This window comes from Heterodontus francisci, chromosome 30 (genome assembly GCF_036365525.1).
Source record: "Heterodontus francisci isolate sHetFra1 chromosome 30, sHetFra1.hap1, whole genome shotgun sequence".
NCBI classification, from domain to species: domain Eukaryota; kingdom Metazoa; phylum Chordata; class Chondrichthyes; order Heterodontiformes; family Heterodontidae; genus Heterodontus; species Heterodontus francisci.
Genome location: NC_090400.1, coordinates 9,278,237 through 9,290,835, shown reverse-complemented (window position 1 = coordinate 9,290,835; position 12,599 = coordinate 9,278,237). Strand labels below are relative to the sequence as shown.

At 43.8% G+C, this 12,599-nt stretch overlaps 1 protein-coding gene across 4 annotated transcripts in view; it reads right to left on the bottom strand.

Moving 5' to 3' along the window:
- Positions 1 to 12,599, bottom strand: part of LOC137346566 (protein spinster homolog 1-like) — a 236,450-nt gene that overhangs the window by 150,317 nt on the left and 73,534 nt on the right. For 3 of the 4 annotated variants that reach the window (XM_068010075.1, XM_068010076.1, XM_068010077.1), the window contains exons 7-8: positions 10,842 to 10,985; positions 3,468 to 3,657 (exon numbers count right to left, since the gene is read on the bottom strand). In XM_068010075.1, coding sequence (XP_067866176.1) covers positions 3,468 to 3,657; positions 10,842 to 10,985 — 334 coding nt within the window. The remainder of the gene's footprint in view (positions 1 to 3,467; positions 3,658 to 10,841; positions 10,986 to 12,599) is intronic. The other variant, XM_068010078.1, reaches the window with a different exon arrangement.

Below are 12,599 nucleotides of genomic sequence, written 5' to 3'. Positions count from 1 at the left end.
AACTCAGAGCACTGCAGGGTGATATCAGGACTAATATCAGGACTAACTCAGAGTACTGTCGGGTGATATCAGGACTAATAACAGGACTAACTCAGAGCACTGCAGGGTGATTTCAGGACTAATATCAGGACTAACTCAGAGTACTGTCGGGTGATATCAGGACTAATATCAGGACTAACTCAGAGCACTGTAGGGTGATATCAGGACTAATATCAGGACTAACTCAGACTATTGTAGGGTGATATCAGGACTAATATCAGGACTAACTCAGACTATTGTAGGGTGATATCAGGACTAATATCAGGATGAACTCAGAATAATGTAGGGTGAAATCAGGACTAATATCAGGATGAACTCAGAGTACTGTCGGGTGATATGAGGACATAATATCAGGAGTAACTCAGCCGGATTTTGGTGATATCAGGACTAATATCAGGATTAACTCAGGGTACAGTCATGGTGATATGATGAATAATATCAGGACTAACTCAGAGTACTGTAGGGTGATATTAGGACTAATATCAGGACTAACTCAGAGTGCTGGAGGGTGATATCAGGACTAATATCAGGACTAACTCAGAGTAGTGCAGGGTGATATCAGGACTAATATGAGGCCTAACTCAGAATACTGTAGGGTGATATCAGGACCAATATCAGGACTAACTCAGACTACTGTAGGGTTATATCAGTAGTAATGTCAGGACTAACTCAGAGGACTGCAGGGTGATATCAGGACTAATATGAGGCCTAATTCAGAATACTGTTGGGTGATATCAGGACTAATATCAGGACTAACTCAGAGTAATGTTGGGTGATTTCAGGACTAATATCAGGACTAACTCAGAGTACTGTAGGATTATATCAGTAGTAATGTCAGGACTAACTCAGAGTACTGCAGGGTGATATCAGGACTAATATGAGGCCTAACTCAGAATACGGTAGGGTGATATCAGGACCAATATCAGGAATATCTCAGAGTACTGTAGGGTGATATTAGGACTAATATCAGGACTAACTCAGAGTACTGTAGGGTGATATTAGGACTAATATCAGGACTAACTCAGAGTACTTTAGGGTGATATCAGGAGTAATATGAGGCCTAACTCAGAGTACTTTAGGGTGATATCAGGACTAATATCAGGACTAACTCAGAGTACTGTCGGGTGATATCAGGACCAATATCAGGACTAACTCAGAGTACTGTAGGGTGATATTAGGACTAATATCAGGACTAACTCAGAGTACTGTAGGGTGATATTAGGACTAATATCAGGACTAACTCAGAGTACTTTAGGGTGATATCAGGAGTAATATGAGGCCTAACTCAGAGTACTTTAGGGTGATATCAGGACTAATATCAGGACTAACTCAGAGTACTGTCGGGTGATATCAGGACTAATATCAGGACTAACTCAGAGTGCTGGAGGGTGATATCAGGACTAATATCAGGACTAACTCAGAGTAGTGCAGGGTGATATCAGGACTAATATGAGGCTTAACTCAGAATACTGTAGGGTGATATCAGGACCAATATCAGGACCAACTCAGACTACTGTTGGGTTATATCAGTAGTAATGTCAGGACTAACTCAGAGGACTGCAGGGTGATATCAGGACTAATATGAGGCCTAACTCAGAGTACTGTTGGGTGATATCAGGACTAATATCAGGACTAACTCAGAGTACTGTAGGATTATATCAGTAGTAATGTCAGGACTAACTCAGAGTACTGCAGGGTGATATCAGGACTAATATGAGGCCTAACTCAGAATACGGTAGGGTGATATCAGGACCAATATCAGGAATATCTCAGAGTACTGTCGGGTGATATTAGAACTAATATCAGGACTAACTCAGAGTTATGTCGGGTGATATCAGGACTAATATCAGGAATATCTCAGAGTACTGTCAGATGATATCAGGACTAATATCAGGACTAACTCAGAGTACTGCAGGGTGATATCTGGACTAATATCAGTATGAACTCAGAGTACTGTGGGGTGAAATCAGGACTAATATCAGGACTAACTCAGAGTTATGTAGGGTGATATCAGGACTAATATCAGGAATATCTCAGAGTACTGTTGGGTGATATTAGAACTAATATCAGGACTAACTCAGAGTTATGTAGGGTGATATCAGGACTAATATCAGGAAAGTCTCAGAGTACTGTCGGGTGATATCAGGACCACTATCAGGACTAACTCAGACTACTGTCGGGTGATATTAGAACTAATATCAGGACTAACTCAGAGTTATGTAGGGTGATATCAGGACTAATATCAGGAATATCTCAGAGTACTGTAGGGTGATATCTGGATTAATATCAGTACTAACTCAGAGCACTGTCTGATGATATCAGGACTAATATCAGGACTAACTGAGAGTACTGCAGGGTGATATCTGGACTAATATCAGTATGAACTCAGAGTACTGTGGGGTGAAATCAGGACTAATATCAGGACTAACTCAGAGTACTTTAGGGTGATATCAGGAGTAATATGAGGCCTAACTCAGAGTACTTTAGGGTGATATCAGGACTAATATCAGGACTAACTCAGAGTACTGTCGGGTGATATCAGGACCAATATCAGGACTAACTCAGAGTACTGTAGGGTGATATTAGGACTAATATCAGGACTAACTCAGAGTGCTGGAGGGTGATATCAGGACTAATATCAGGACTAACTCAGAGTAGTGCAGGGTGATATCAGGACTAATATGAGGCTTAACTCAGAATACTGTAGGGTGATATCAGGACCAATATCAGGACCAACTCAGACTACTGTTGGGTTATATCAGTAGTAATGTCAGGACTAACTCAGAGGACTGCAGGGTGATATCAGGACTAATATGAGGCCTAACTCAGAGTACTGTTGGGTGATATCAGGACTAATATCAGGACTAACTCAGAGTACTGTAGGATTATATCAGTAGTAATGTCAGGACTAACTCAGAGTACTGCAGGGTGATATCAGGACTAATATGAGGCCTAACTCAGAATACGGTAGGGTGATATCAGGACCAATATCAGGAATATCTCAGAGTACTGTCGGGTGATATTAGAACTAATATCAGGACTAACTCAGAGCACTGTCAGATGATATCAGGACTAATATCAGGACTAACTCAGAGTACTGCAGGGTGATATCAGGACTAATATCACTACTAACTCAGAGCACTGTCAGATGATATCAGGACTAATATCAGGACTAACTCAGAGTACTGTAGGGTGATATCAGGACTAATATCAGGACTAACTCAGAGCACTGTAGGGTGATATCAGGACTAATATCAGGACTAACTCAGAGTACTGTAGGGTGATATCAGGACTAATATCAGGACTAACTCAGAGTACTGTGGGTGATATCAGGACTAATATCAGGACTAACTCAGAATACTGTCGGGTGATATCAGGACTAATATCAGGACTAATTCAGATTACAGTAAAATGATTTCAGTACTTACATACGCTGTTGCAATGCACTGTCTGGACAGCACGATAATGATGAACAGGCAGGGGGCGGAGCTCAAAACGCCAACTGCACAAATTAGAGGATCAGCTCGAGGATTCTTCTTCTTAAAGTATTTTGAAATCATTGCCGCGATGCCGATTCCAATGATCCCTGTCACGCAGGATATGGGTCCGAGTATTAAACTGTCCAAAGCAGAAGTGAGAGTGGAATGTGTAGTAACTGCAGCGAGCAAGGAATGCACAAGATTATCAGCAGCACAGGCCAACAAAACATCATTCCATCCAGCCTGCCAATTAATGTTCAGGGTGTACTGTGGATACAGCATCAGATCCCTGCTGTCCATTACCTGCACTGTATCTGCAACATTTTAAGGAATGACTCTTTATTCTGCTTCAGTTTTCCTCCCCTAAGCTTCAAATAATAATATTGGCCTAGAACAAAGAACAAAGAACAGTACAGTACAGGAACAGGCCATTCAGCCCTCCAAGCCTGCGCCGATCTTGATACCTGCCTCAACTAAAACCTTCTGCACTTCCGAGCCCATATCCCTCTATTCCCATCCTATTCATCTATTTGTCAAGATGCCTCTTAAACGTCTCTATGGTACCTGCTTTCACCACCTTCCCCGGCAACAAGTTCCAGGCACTCACCACCCTCTGTGTAAAGAACTTGCCTCGCACATCCCCTCTAATCTTTGCCCCTCTCACCTTAAACCTATGTCCCCTCGTAACTGACTCTTCCACCCTGGGAAAAAGCTTCTGACTATCCACTCTGTCCATGCCGCTTATAACTTTGTAAACCTCTATCATGTCACCCCTCCACCTCCGTCGTTCCAGTGAAAACAATCCAAGTTTATCCAACCTTTCCTCATAGCTAATGCCCTCCAGACCAGGCAACATCCTGGTAAACCTCTTCTGTACCCTCTCCAAAGTCTCCACGTCCTTCTGGTAGTGTGGCGACCAGAATTGCATGCAATATTCTAAGTGTGGCCGAACTAAAGTTCTGTACAGCTGCAGCATGACTTGCCAATTTTTATACTCTATGCCCCGACCGATGAAGGCAAGCATGCCGTATGCCTTCTTGACTACCTTATCCACCTGCGTTGCCACTTTCAGTGACCTGTGGACCTGTACGCCCAGATCTCTCTGCCTGTCAATACTCCTAAGGGTTCTGCCATTTACTGTATACCTCCCACCTGCATTAGACCTTCCAAAATGCATTACCTCACATTTGTCCGAATTAAACTCCATCTGCCATTTCTCCGCCCAAGTCTCCAACCGATCTATATCCTGCTGTATCCTCTGACAATCCTCATCACTGTCCACAACTCCACCAACCTTTGTGTCGTCCACAAACTTACTAATCAGACCAGCTACATTTTTCTCCAAATCATTTATATATACTACAAACAGCAAAGGTCCCAGCACTGATCCCTGCGGAACACCACTAGTCACATCCCTCCATTCAGAAAAACACCCATCCACTGTTGACAAAATAATGGTGAGTTAAAGGTGCCCCATCATTCTTGATGTGTAAAAATAACCCAGCAATTTGTGGCGAGGAAGAGATTTACTGTGAGTTGCAAATCACAATTTGTGTCACTCTGCTCCTCTGTTAGCCTCATGAAAACAGGACCCCGCCGTCATCCTGCCCGTGAGTTTCAAGAAATTGCTGGACTGGCGTTGTTAGACAAATTAAACTCATCATGAGATACCCCAATCCAGAAATCCTAGACCATTATCTGGACACATTGCACAGCCATTAGGAGAATGGACCAACTTCAAAGTGAGCAGGTCAACCTCCAATTAATTTTTAAATAAAGGCTGAGCATGAGCTTGTGAAGGTTTGTGGCATCAAAGAAATGGGGTAAAGTGGTTTAATGGTTATCACTAGATGCCTGGATCAATAATCCTAAAACAGAGTTCAAATCCCACCATGGCAGTTTGAGAATTTGAATTCACTTTTTAAAAATCTGGAAAAGAAAATTTAAGAGTGACAGGAACCTGTTAGATTGTTGTAAAACCCAAGTGGTTCATCAATGTCCCTAAGGAAGGAAACTTGCTGTCCTTACTTAAATGTAACTCCAGTCCCACAACAACGTAGTTAACTGCCCTCTAACCTAGTAAACCTCTCAGATTTATCAAAACTCATGGTAACTACAGACAGATAATAAATGGAAAAGAGGGAGAGAAGGATAGGGTGAGAGGGTCAGCTCTGCCATCGCTCTTTAACACAACCTCCATTGGGGTGGTTGTCACTCATCTGCCAAGTACTGTCACCAATATTTTCATGGTCCTGAGGGTCCTTAGCACCAAATATTGCCTCAAACTTTCCCCTTTATTCCTGCTACTTTTTCTGTCTCTATCTCCGTGCGTGTTTATCGCGTATGCATGCTAGCGTGGTATCATTGCATATTCATAGTAGTTAACCAGATTAGAGTTTAAGATTAATAAATTTCTACCTTTTGTTACGAGCAGGTGAGAAAGAGGTCTAGTGTTCCCTTTCAGCCTTCACTTGGTCTTACTGTAACAGGGTTTTATTTTAAACACACTGTTTTTAGCTCCCCCATGGTGAATCCTTGTTCACTGCTTTCCAACTATAAGGCAAAGAAACGAGCACAGACAGGCTTTCTTAGGTTTAAAGAAGAAAGGTGAAATTTTATTAAACTTAAACTCTAATTCAGTTGGCGCCTACGATTACACAACACGCCCATGCTAGCGATACACACATGCAAATAGAGACAAAAAAGAGCAGAAGAAATAAAGTGGAAAAGTTTGAGGCTATACATGAAGAGTTTTTGTTCCGGTTCTTTGAGATCTCTGTAGAGTCCTTGATTGTAGATAGATCTCACTTTTCATTGGGGCCCAGTATTCTTCTTAAACCTTGTTCGCTGTAGGTGACTTTTCTCTCTTGGAGTTCATGTGTCTTCAGTGGATTCAGTTCCATGAGAAAGAGATGGGAGCAAACAGGAAAGGCTGTGGCAAGCCAGCCAGGAGAGGTTGTTTCAGTCCAGGAGCAAACAACTTTCTGCCCAAACTCTCAGTTCAAACTCTGTACAATTCAGAAAAAAACCCAGACTGCTGAGCAGGTTAGTCATGTGACTAACTAGTTTGACCAGGTCTGTTTGTGGATAGTATTGGAGCAGGGGATATCTCCTTTGTTCCAACACTGTCTGTTAATATGCAAAAATGTCTTTCCAGCCAGGGGCCTGGCAACCCCTTGTCACAGGCCTTCTCTTCCTCAAAGCAACAATTTGAAATTGAATATCCATGTAGCTAAATTAATGTGCCTCATTCTTGGCAGGTGGGGGCCTGCATGACACTTTCTTGTTTAAATCTAAGGAAACCTGTTTGATTTCTTTGCCTTACAATTGGAGCAGTGAACAAGGATTTCCTAAGGGACAGCTAAAAACACGGTGTTTTAAAATTAAACCATTCCGACTAAACCAGGCAAACGCTGAGAGGGAACCCCTCGACCCCTTTTCACCTGATCGTAAAAGAAATTTGGGGGCTAGCATCCGAGATTTGACCCACAGACAAATGAGAAAATTGGAAGTGGGAAGCCAAATTATTCCCAACCCAGAAAGAGAAAAGATTTCAATACAGGTTTTCTAGTGGTTGTGTGTGCTAGAATACGAACATGTCTGCGACTGAAGCTAGTAGCTCCCAAGCCAGGGTGAAGTAACTTGGAATAAGCTAAAACAAAGCTATGGGCCAAGTGCTGGAAAATGGGATTAGAATAGACAGGTGTTTGGTGGCCAGCACAGACACGATGGGCCAAAGAGCCTTTTTCTGTGCTGTATAGCTCTCTGACTCTAAAAACACTGTCTTTGGAGGAGTTGAGGAAAATGGCTGAGCAGTGTGCGATCATTGTACGTGGCAAGGATAGGAAATCTGAACTCCTCAGGCTAGTGGCCAACCATTTTTCCCTTGAATCTGAAGAAGCAGAAACAGGGTTAGAAGTAGATTCCGACAGGGTATTGCTCGCAAAGATACAGAGGAAACTTGAATTTGAGGAAAGAGAAAAAGAGAGAGACAGGAGAAAGAAAGAGAGAGAGAGAAAGAAAGAGCCTTCCAGAAGGAACGTGAAGACAAAGAGAGGGAGGAGACAGAAAGAGAAAGAACCTTCCAGAAAGAATGCGACAAGAGAGAGCTGAAGCGACTTGAGTTAACTAGGAAGCGACAGAGTAACCCCAGTGAAAGCATGGCCAATATGGAGGAGTGTAATTCAGGGCTCGGTACAGAAATGTTAAAACTCTCCCAACTGATCCCAAAATTCAATGAGAAAGACATGGAAGAGTTTTTTGTGTCTTTTGAAAAACTTACAAGGGAGTTAAAGTGGCCAGCTGAGGCTTGGACTCTGCTGATACAGAGCAAATTAACCGGAAAAGCCCATATAAGGTTTATTCTGTTGCCAGATGAGAGTTCATCAGATTATGAACTGACAAAAAATGCTATCCTCGGGGCATATGAGTTAGTACCAGAAGCCTATCACTAAAAGTTTAGAACCCTCAAGAAGCAAGCTGATCAAACTTACCTGGAGTTTGAGAGAAGTAAGCAGCTGGCTTTTGACCAGTGGCTGAGGGCTCTTAAAGTGCAACACAGCTATAAAAATCTCAGAGAAGTAATTTTGCCAGAGCAATTTTACAGCTCTCTCCCATTCTCCATAAAGACACATGTAGAAGAGCAGAAGACTCATAGAGCCCGGCCCTGCTCATTGAAGAAGGGACTCCGATGTAAAGCACAGCTGAACAAGCTGTGGCTTTAACTGCAGTAAGAGTGAGACCCAGGAAGTCTACCACTACAAGTGCAGGAAAATTTAATAGGATTCCTGAAGGTTATCAGAGTTTTGTGTCTGAAGGGAGAGTAACCCCATATCCCTAGAGTGGGGCAAGCAAGCCCATAGTAATCCTCAGGGACACAGGGGCACTAGATCCCTTTTACTGGGAAAAAGCCTGACCTTTTCCCCAGAGAGTGCAGTAAACTCCAGAATGGTGGTGAATGGTATTGGAGGGCAGCGTATGTTTTATCTTTACACCGGGTGCACTTGGAGTGCAACCTAGTTTCAGGACCGATGACCATAGGGATTGTCCCTAGTCTGCCTGTGGATGGGGTTAACCAACTCCTAGGTAATGAGTTGGCAGGGATGAAGGTGGTAGCTTCCCCAGTATAGCAAAAGAGACCGCAAGAGGTCAGAGAGACAGGACAGTTGCAGGAGACGGTCCCCTGCACTTTCCTTGAATGGGTAATGAGTGAGGCCATGATCAAACCAGCTCCCCTAGAGGAGACTGAATTGGCAGTGCAGGCAGGTGACCATGAGGTCTGTCTGTCTGAGACTTCCTTTGGAAAGTTAGAAGACCCAGGAAATGAGTTAAATGGATATTTCCTAGCTGAGGCTCAGCGAGCTGACCCAGTATTGAGAGAGTTAGCACAGGCTGCCCAATCTGAAAGTGAAGCAGAGGGAGTTCCTGATTGCTACTATTTTAAGAATGAAGTACTAATGAGGAAATGGAGTGCTCCTCACAGACCTGAGAGCAAGGAGTGGACAGTGGTTCACCAGTTAGTGGTGGCGCAGAGGTACTGGAGAGAAATATTAAAAATGGCCCATGAGATTGCAATGGCTGTCCATGTCACAATACGAAAAACCAAAGCTCGCATAAGATCGCAGTTTGACTGGCCAAAACTCCACAAAGATGTGGTGGAGTATTTCAGGAGTTGTCACATGTGCCAGGTGGAGGGGAAACCCCAACTTATGGTGAAATCTGCACCCCTAAGTCCTGTATCAGTGTTTGGTCAGCCAACCCCGTAATATTTGAAAAGTTAGACCCCACATCCTCCTATTTAAATGCAGACACTAGAAGCACCCCACCAGAGTGGCTAACAGCATTTACAGGAACCTGCAGAGACAAAGAAAGTGCTCAAGAGGGCAGAGAAACTGTGACGGTGATGCCTCGTCTAGTCGAGGTGCCGCAGGGGAGTGCAGTAGAATTTGGGCAAATACCTGCAAGGAGTGTCCCAGAGGACAAAGGAAAGATTAGCAAAGAATTGTCCCCCACAGTCAGGAAAAAAGGGAACCAGCCATTCCCTGAGGTGAAAAGCCCTTGCATGATTCATCAAAGCACTGAAAAAGAATTCAGACTGGAACCGCTCACTGCCGCCGCCCCTGAGCAGAACTCGAACCTAGGGCTAATTAAACCTAACCCTCCCTCTACAGACCTCAGCAAGAACAAAGACACCTTAGGCAGTCATGGAAATGTGCAAACTGGAAAAAAAAACTTTCCCAAAAACCACATGTTTATTGAGATGCCAGAAAGGGTTATTTAAAGCAGCACTGCTACCAAGAAAAGACAGGCTGTAACAAATGTTAGGGTTCTAAATGAATAAGAGAGATGCGTGTGTGTTTTCTTGTCCTTATCTTCTCTCTCTTCCCTTTTAATGAAATGTTCTTTTTTTAAAAATTGCATTTCATTCTGCAGGGCCCCAACGAATTCCCTGCTCCAATTAACCCAAATGGATTTTGATCGCCAGACATTGAAGGTGTAAGGAAGCACATTCCAGAGACTGCTAAGGTGATACAATCCACAAACGTCACAGGAGAGACTGTTCCAAATAAGGAACTAGTCACATGACTAATCAGCTGGGCAACCTGGGATTTTTTGAATTGTGCCACAGAAAGGAACAGAAGGCAGGGCTCTTAAAGTACAGCTGGAACAAGGAAGTATCTCTCTCTGTCTCACTTTCTCCCAAGCCACCGGACCCACGAAAGACACATAAACCTCAAGAGAGAAAAGACTCCTACATCAAAACAAGTTGAAGCGTGAACTGGGCCCCAACGAATTGCAAGACTTACCGGCAACCAGACTCCACATTGAACTTAAAGGACTGCAACTACCAGATATTGCCTCAAACTTTTCCCCTTTATTCCTTCAACCTTTTCTGTCTCTATCTGCGTGTGTGTTTGTCGCGTATGCATGCTCGCATGGTCGAGTCGCATATTCGTAGTTGTTAACCGGATTAAAGTTTAAGATTAATAAACTTCTACCTTTCTTGAATAAATCTAAGGAAACCATTTTGATTTCTTTGCCTTACAATTGGAGCAGTAAACAAGGATTCACTAAGGGGGAGCTAAAAACACGGTGTTTTAAAATTAAACCCTGTTACGGTTAAACCAGGCAAAGGCTGAGACACAACCCCTCGACCCCTTCTCACATTTAGGCCAGATTTGGTAAAAACAGCAGGTTTCCTTCTCAAAAGAACATTAGTAAATGAGTTGGGTTTTCACTCCAGACCTCTGTAGTCGAGGAAGATAACCACTACATTATCACCTAGTTATGGTTAATTTAATGAGAACTGATGGCCAGCCTTACCTGATCTGAGAGTTACTGGCAGTACGCAGTGAGGATCCATCTGTAGTCTGTGCACGGAGCAGGAGGAGGGGTCCCCAGAATCCCAGGGCACCAATTATGAACATGACGGCTGCTGTGCTAAATACCAGCAACACGAAACTCCGTCTGAAAGCCCAGATTAGAAAGATTGAATGGCCTTTATTGAGAGGTATCGATGACATTTAAATCAGGCCACCTCCCACCCGCCAAGCAATGGAAACATTAGACATTGTCACATCTCTTTGACCATTCACAGGCCCAACAAGCACTGAAACTTGTCACAATCCTGCCTCTTATGCCTGGACCAGGCCCACCAGTGTCCTCCAATGTCAAAGTCAATGAGTAGACACCTCATCTACATGCCAGGGGTAAGCAGACATGAGATCAAGTGGCTGCCCCATTAGGCCAGAAACTTTGACACCCACCATTAATGGAGGGAGGGGTTTGTTGCCCAGGCCTCCCTGTACCACTGGCTTTGATGTAAAGTCCAAGTACAAATCGGCTCGGACTGAGGCTCCCAGTGCAGAGTCGTCACCTTCACACAGAACCAGAACCCAAAACAGAATCCAAGGAAATACAGGGAGAGAGATTGGGACTTTAAAAGGTGGCATCAACTGGGCAGTCTAACATCAACTTGCACAATGCAGCGAGATTCTGGCTATGGCTTCAGGGTAAATATCAGTAGGTTATAGGGTCACTACTAGTTACAGGTAGGGTATAAGAGTTTACACTTGTTACTGTCAGTGATGAGGAAAATCTGAGTGTTATCAATTTACTACAGTGTAGTTTTAGTGAGTTACCATTAAATCAAAGTTCTTCCCACCTCTGGATTCCCCTCTGTAAATCGCTCCCTCAACTTCTGTCCCATCCCTGGTCCCATTACCATATCTTTCACAGCGCCCCTCCCTCCCTCCACCATCTCAATTTTCAACCATCTGGAGGGTGGTGTACCTCAACTCAACCTGTGTACTTTAACCCAACCCACGTACCTCAACTCAGCCCGTGTACTTTGACTCAAACCATGTACCTCAACGCAACTCCTCAACTCATGCATTTAAAGTCAACCTGTGTACCTCAACTCAACTCATGCACTTCAACTCAACTCGTGTAACTCAACCCGTGTACTTTGACTCAATCCATGTCCCACAATGCAGGTTGGTATCAAGATTGACCAGCTGTCCCGTCATCACGGAATTACTAGGTCCCAGTGGAGCGGAAACTCCTGCGGTCTGAGGTCTCCGATTCTGGCTCCACTCCCTGATAACATTTGCCTCCTAATGATTGGCTGGCGGATCCACTCTGTTACAGAATAAACTGGAAACCCAAGGCAGCAGTGACCTGACACAACCGGGAAGGGGAGGGGGAGGGGTCTCTGCTGGTCTCCCGCCACAGTAACAGGAATTGGGGGTCCAGTTGTTCACTGAGCTATTTAGTTTTAAATATTTTTTCCAGATGTCCAGTGGCATTGCTTATAATGTTCATGGATAGAGTGTTTCACATGGATGAGAGTGGGGCATGATGTATTATTCTTATGCTAAGTTGCAGTTTTGTTTAAGCAGGTTGTCCCTTACAGGCCACAAATTTTGAGGTCAATTAGAGGCTGTTGTCAAGGGAAGGTTGCAAATTGGCTTATAAACCCCTGACACTTGCTCAGAAGCAATTATTAACAACAACATGGATGAGGATTTCTGCAGCAGACTGGTTGAGGCAGCAGCAGAGATGATGCTGACTGTTGCTAAG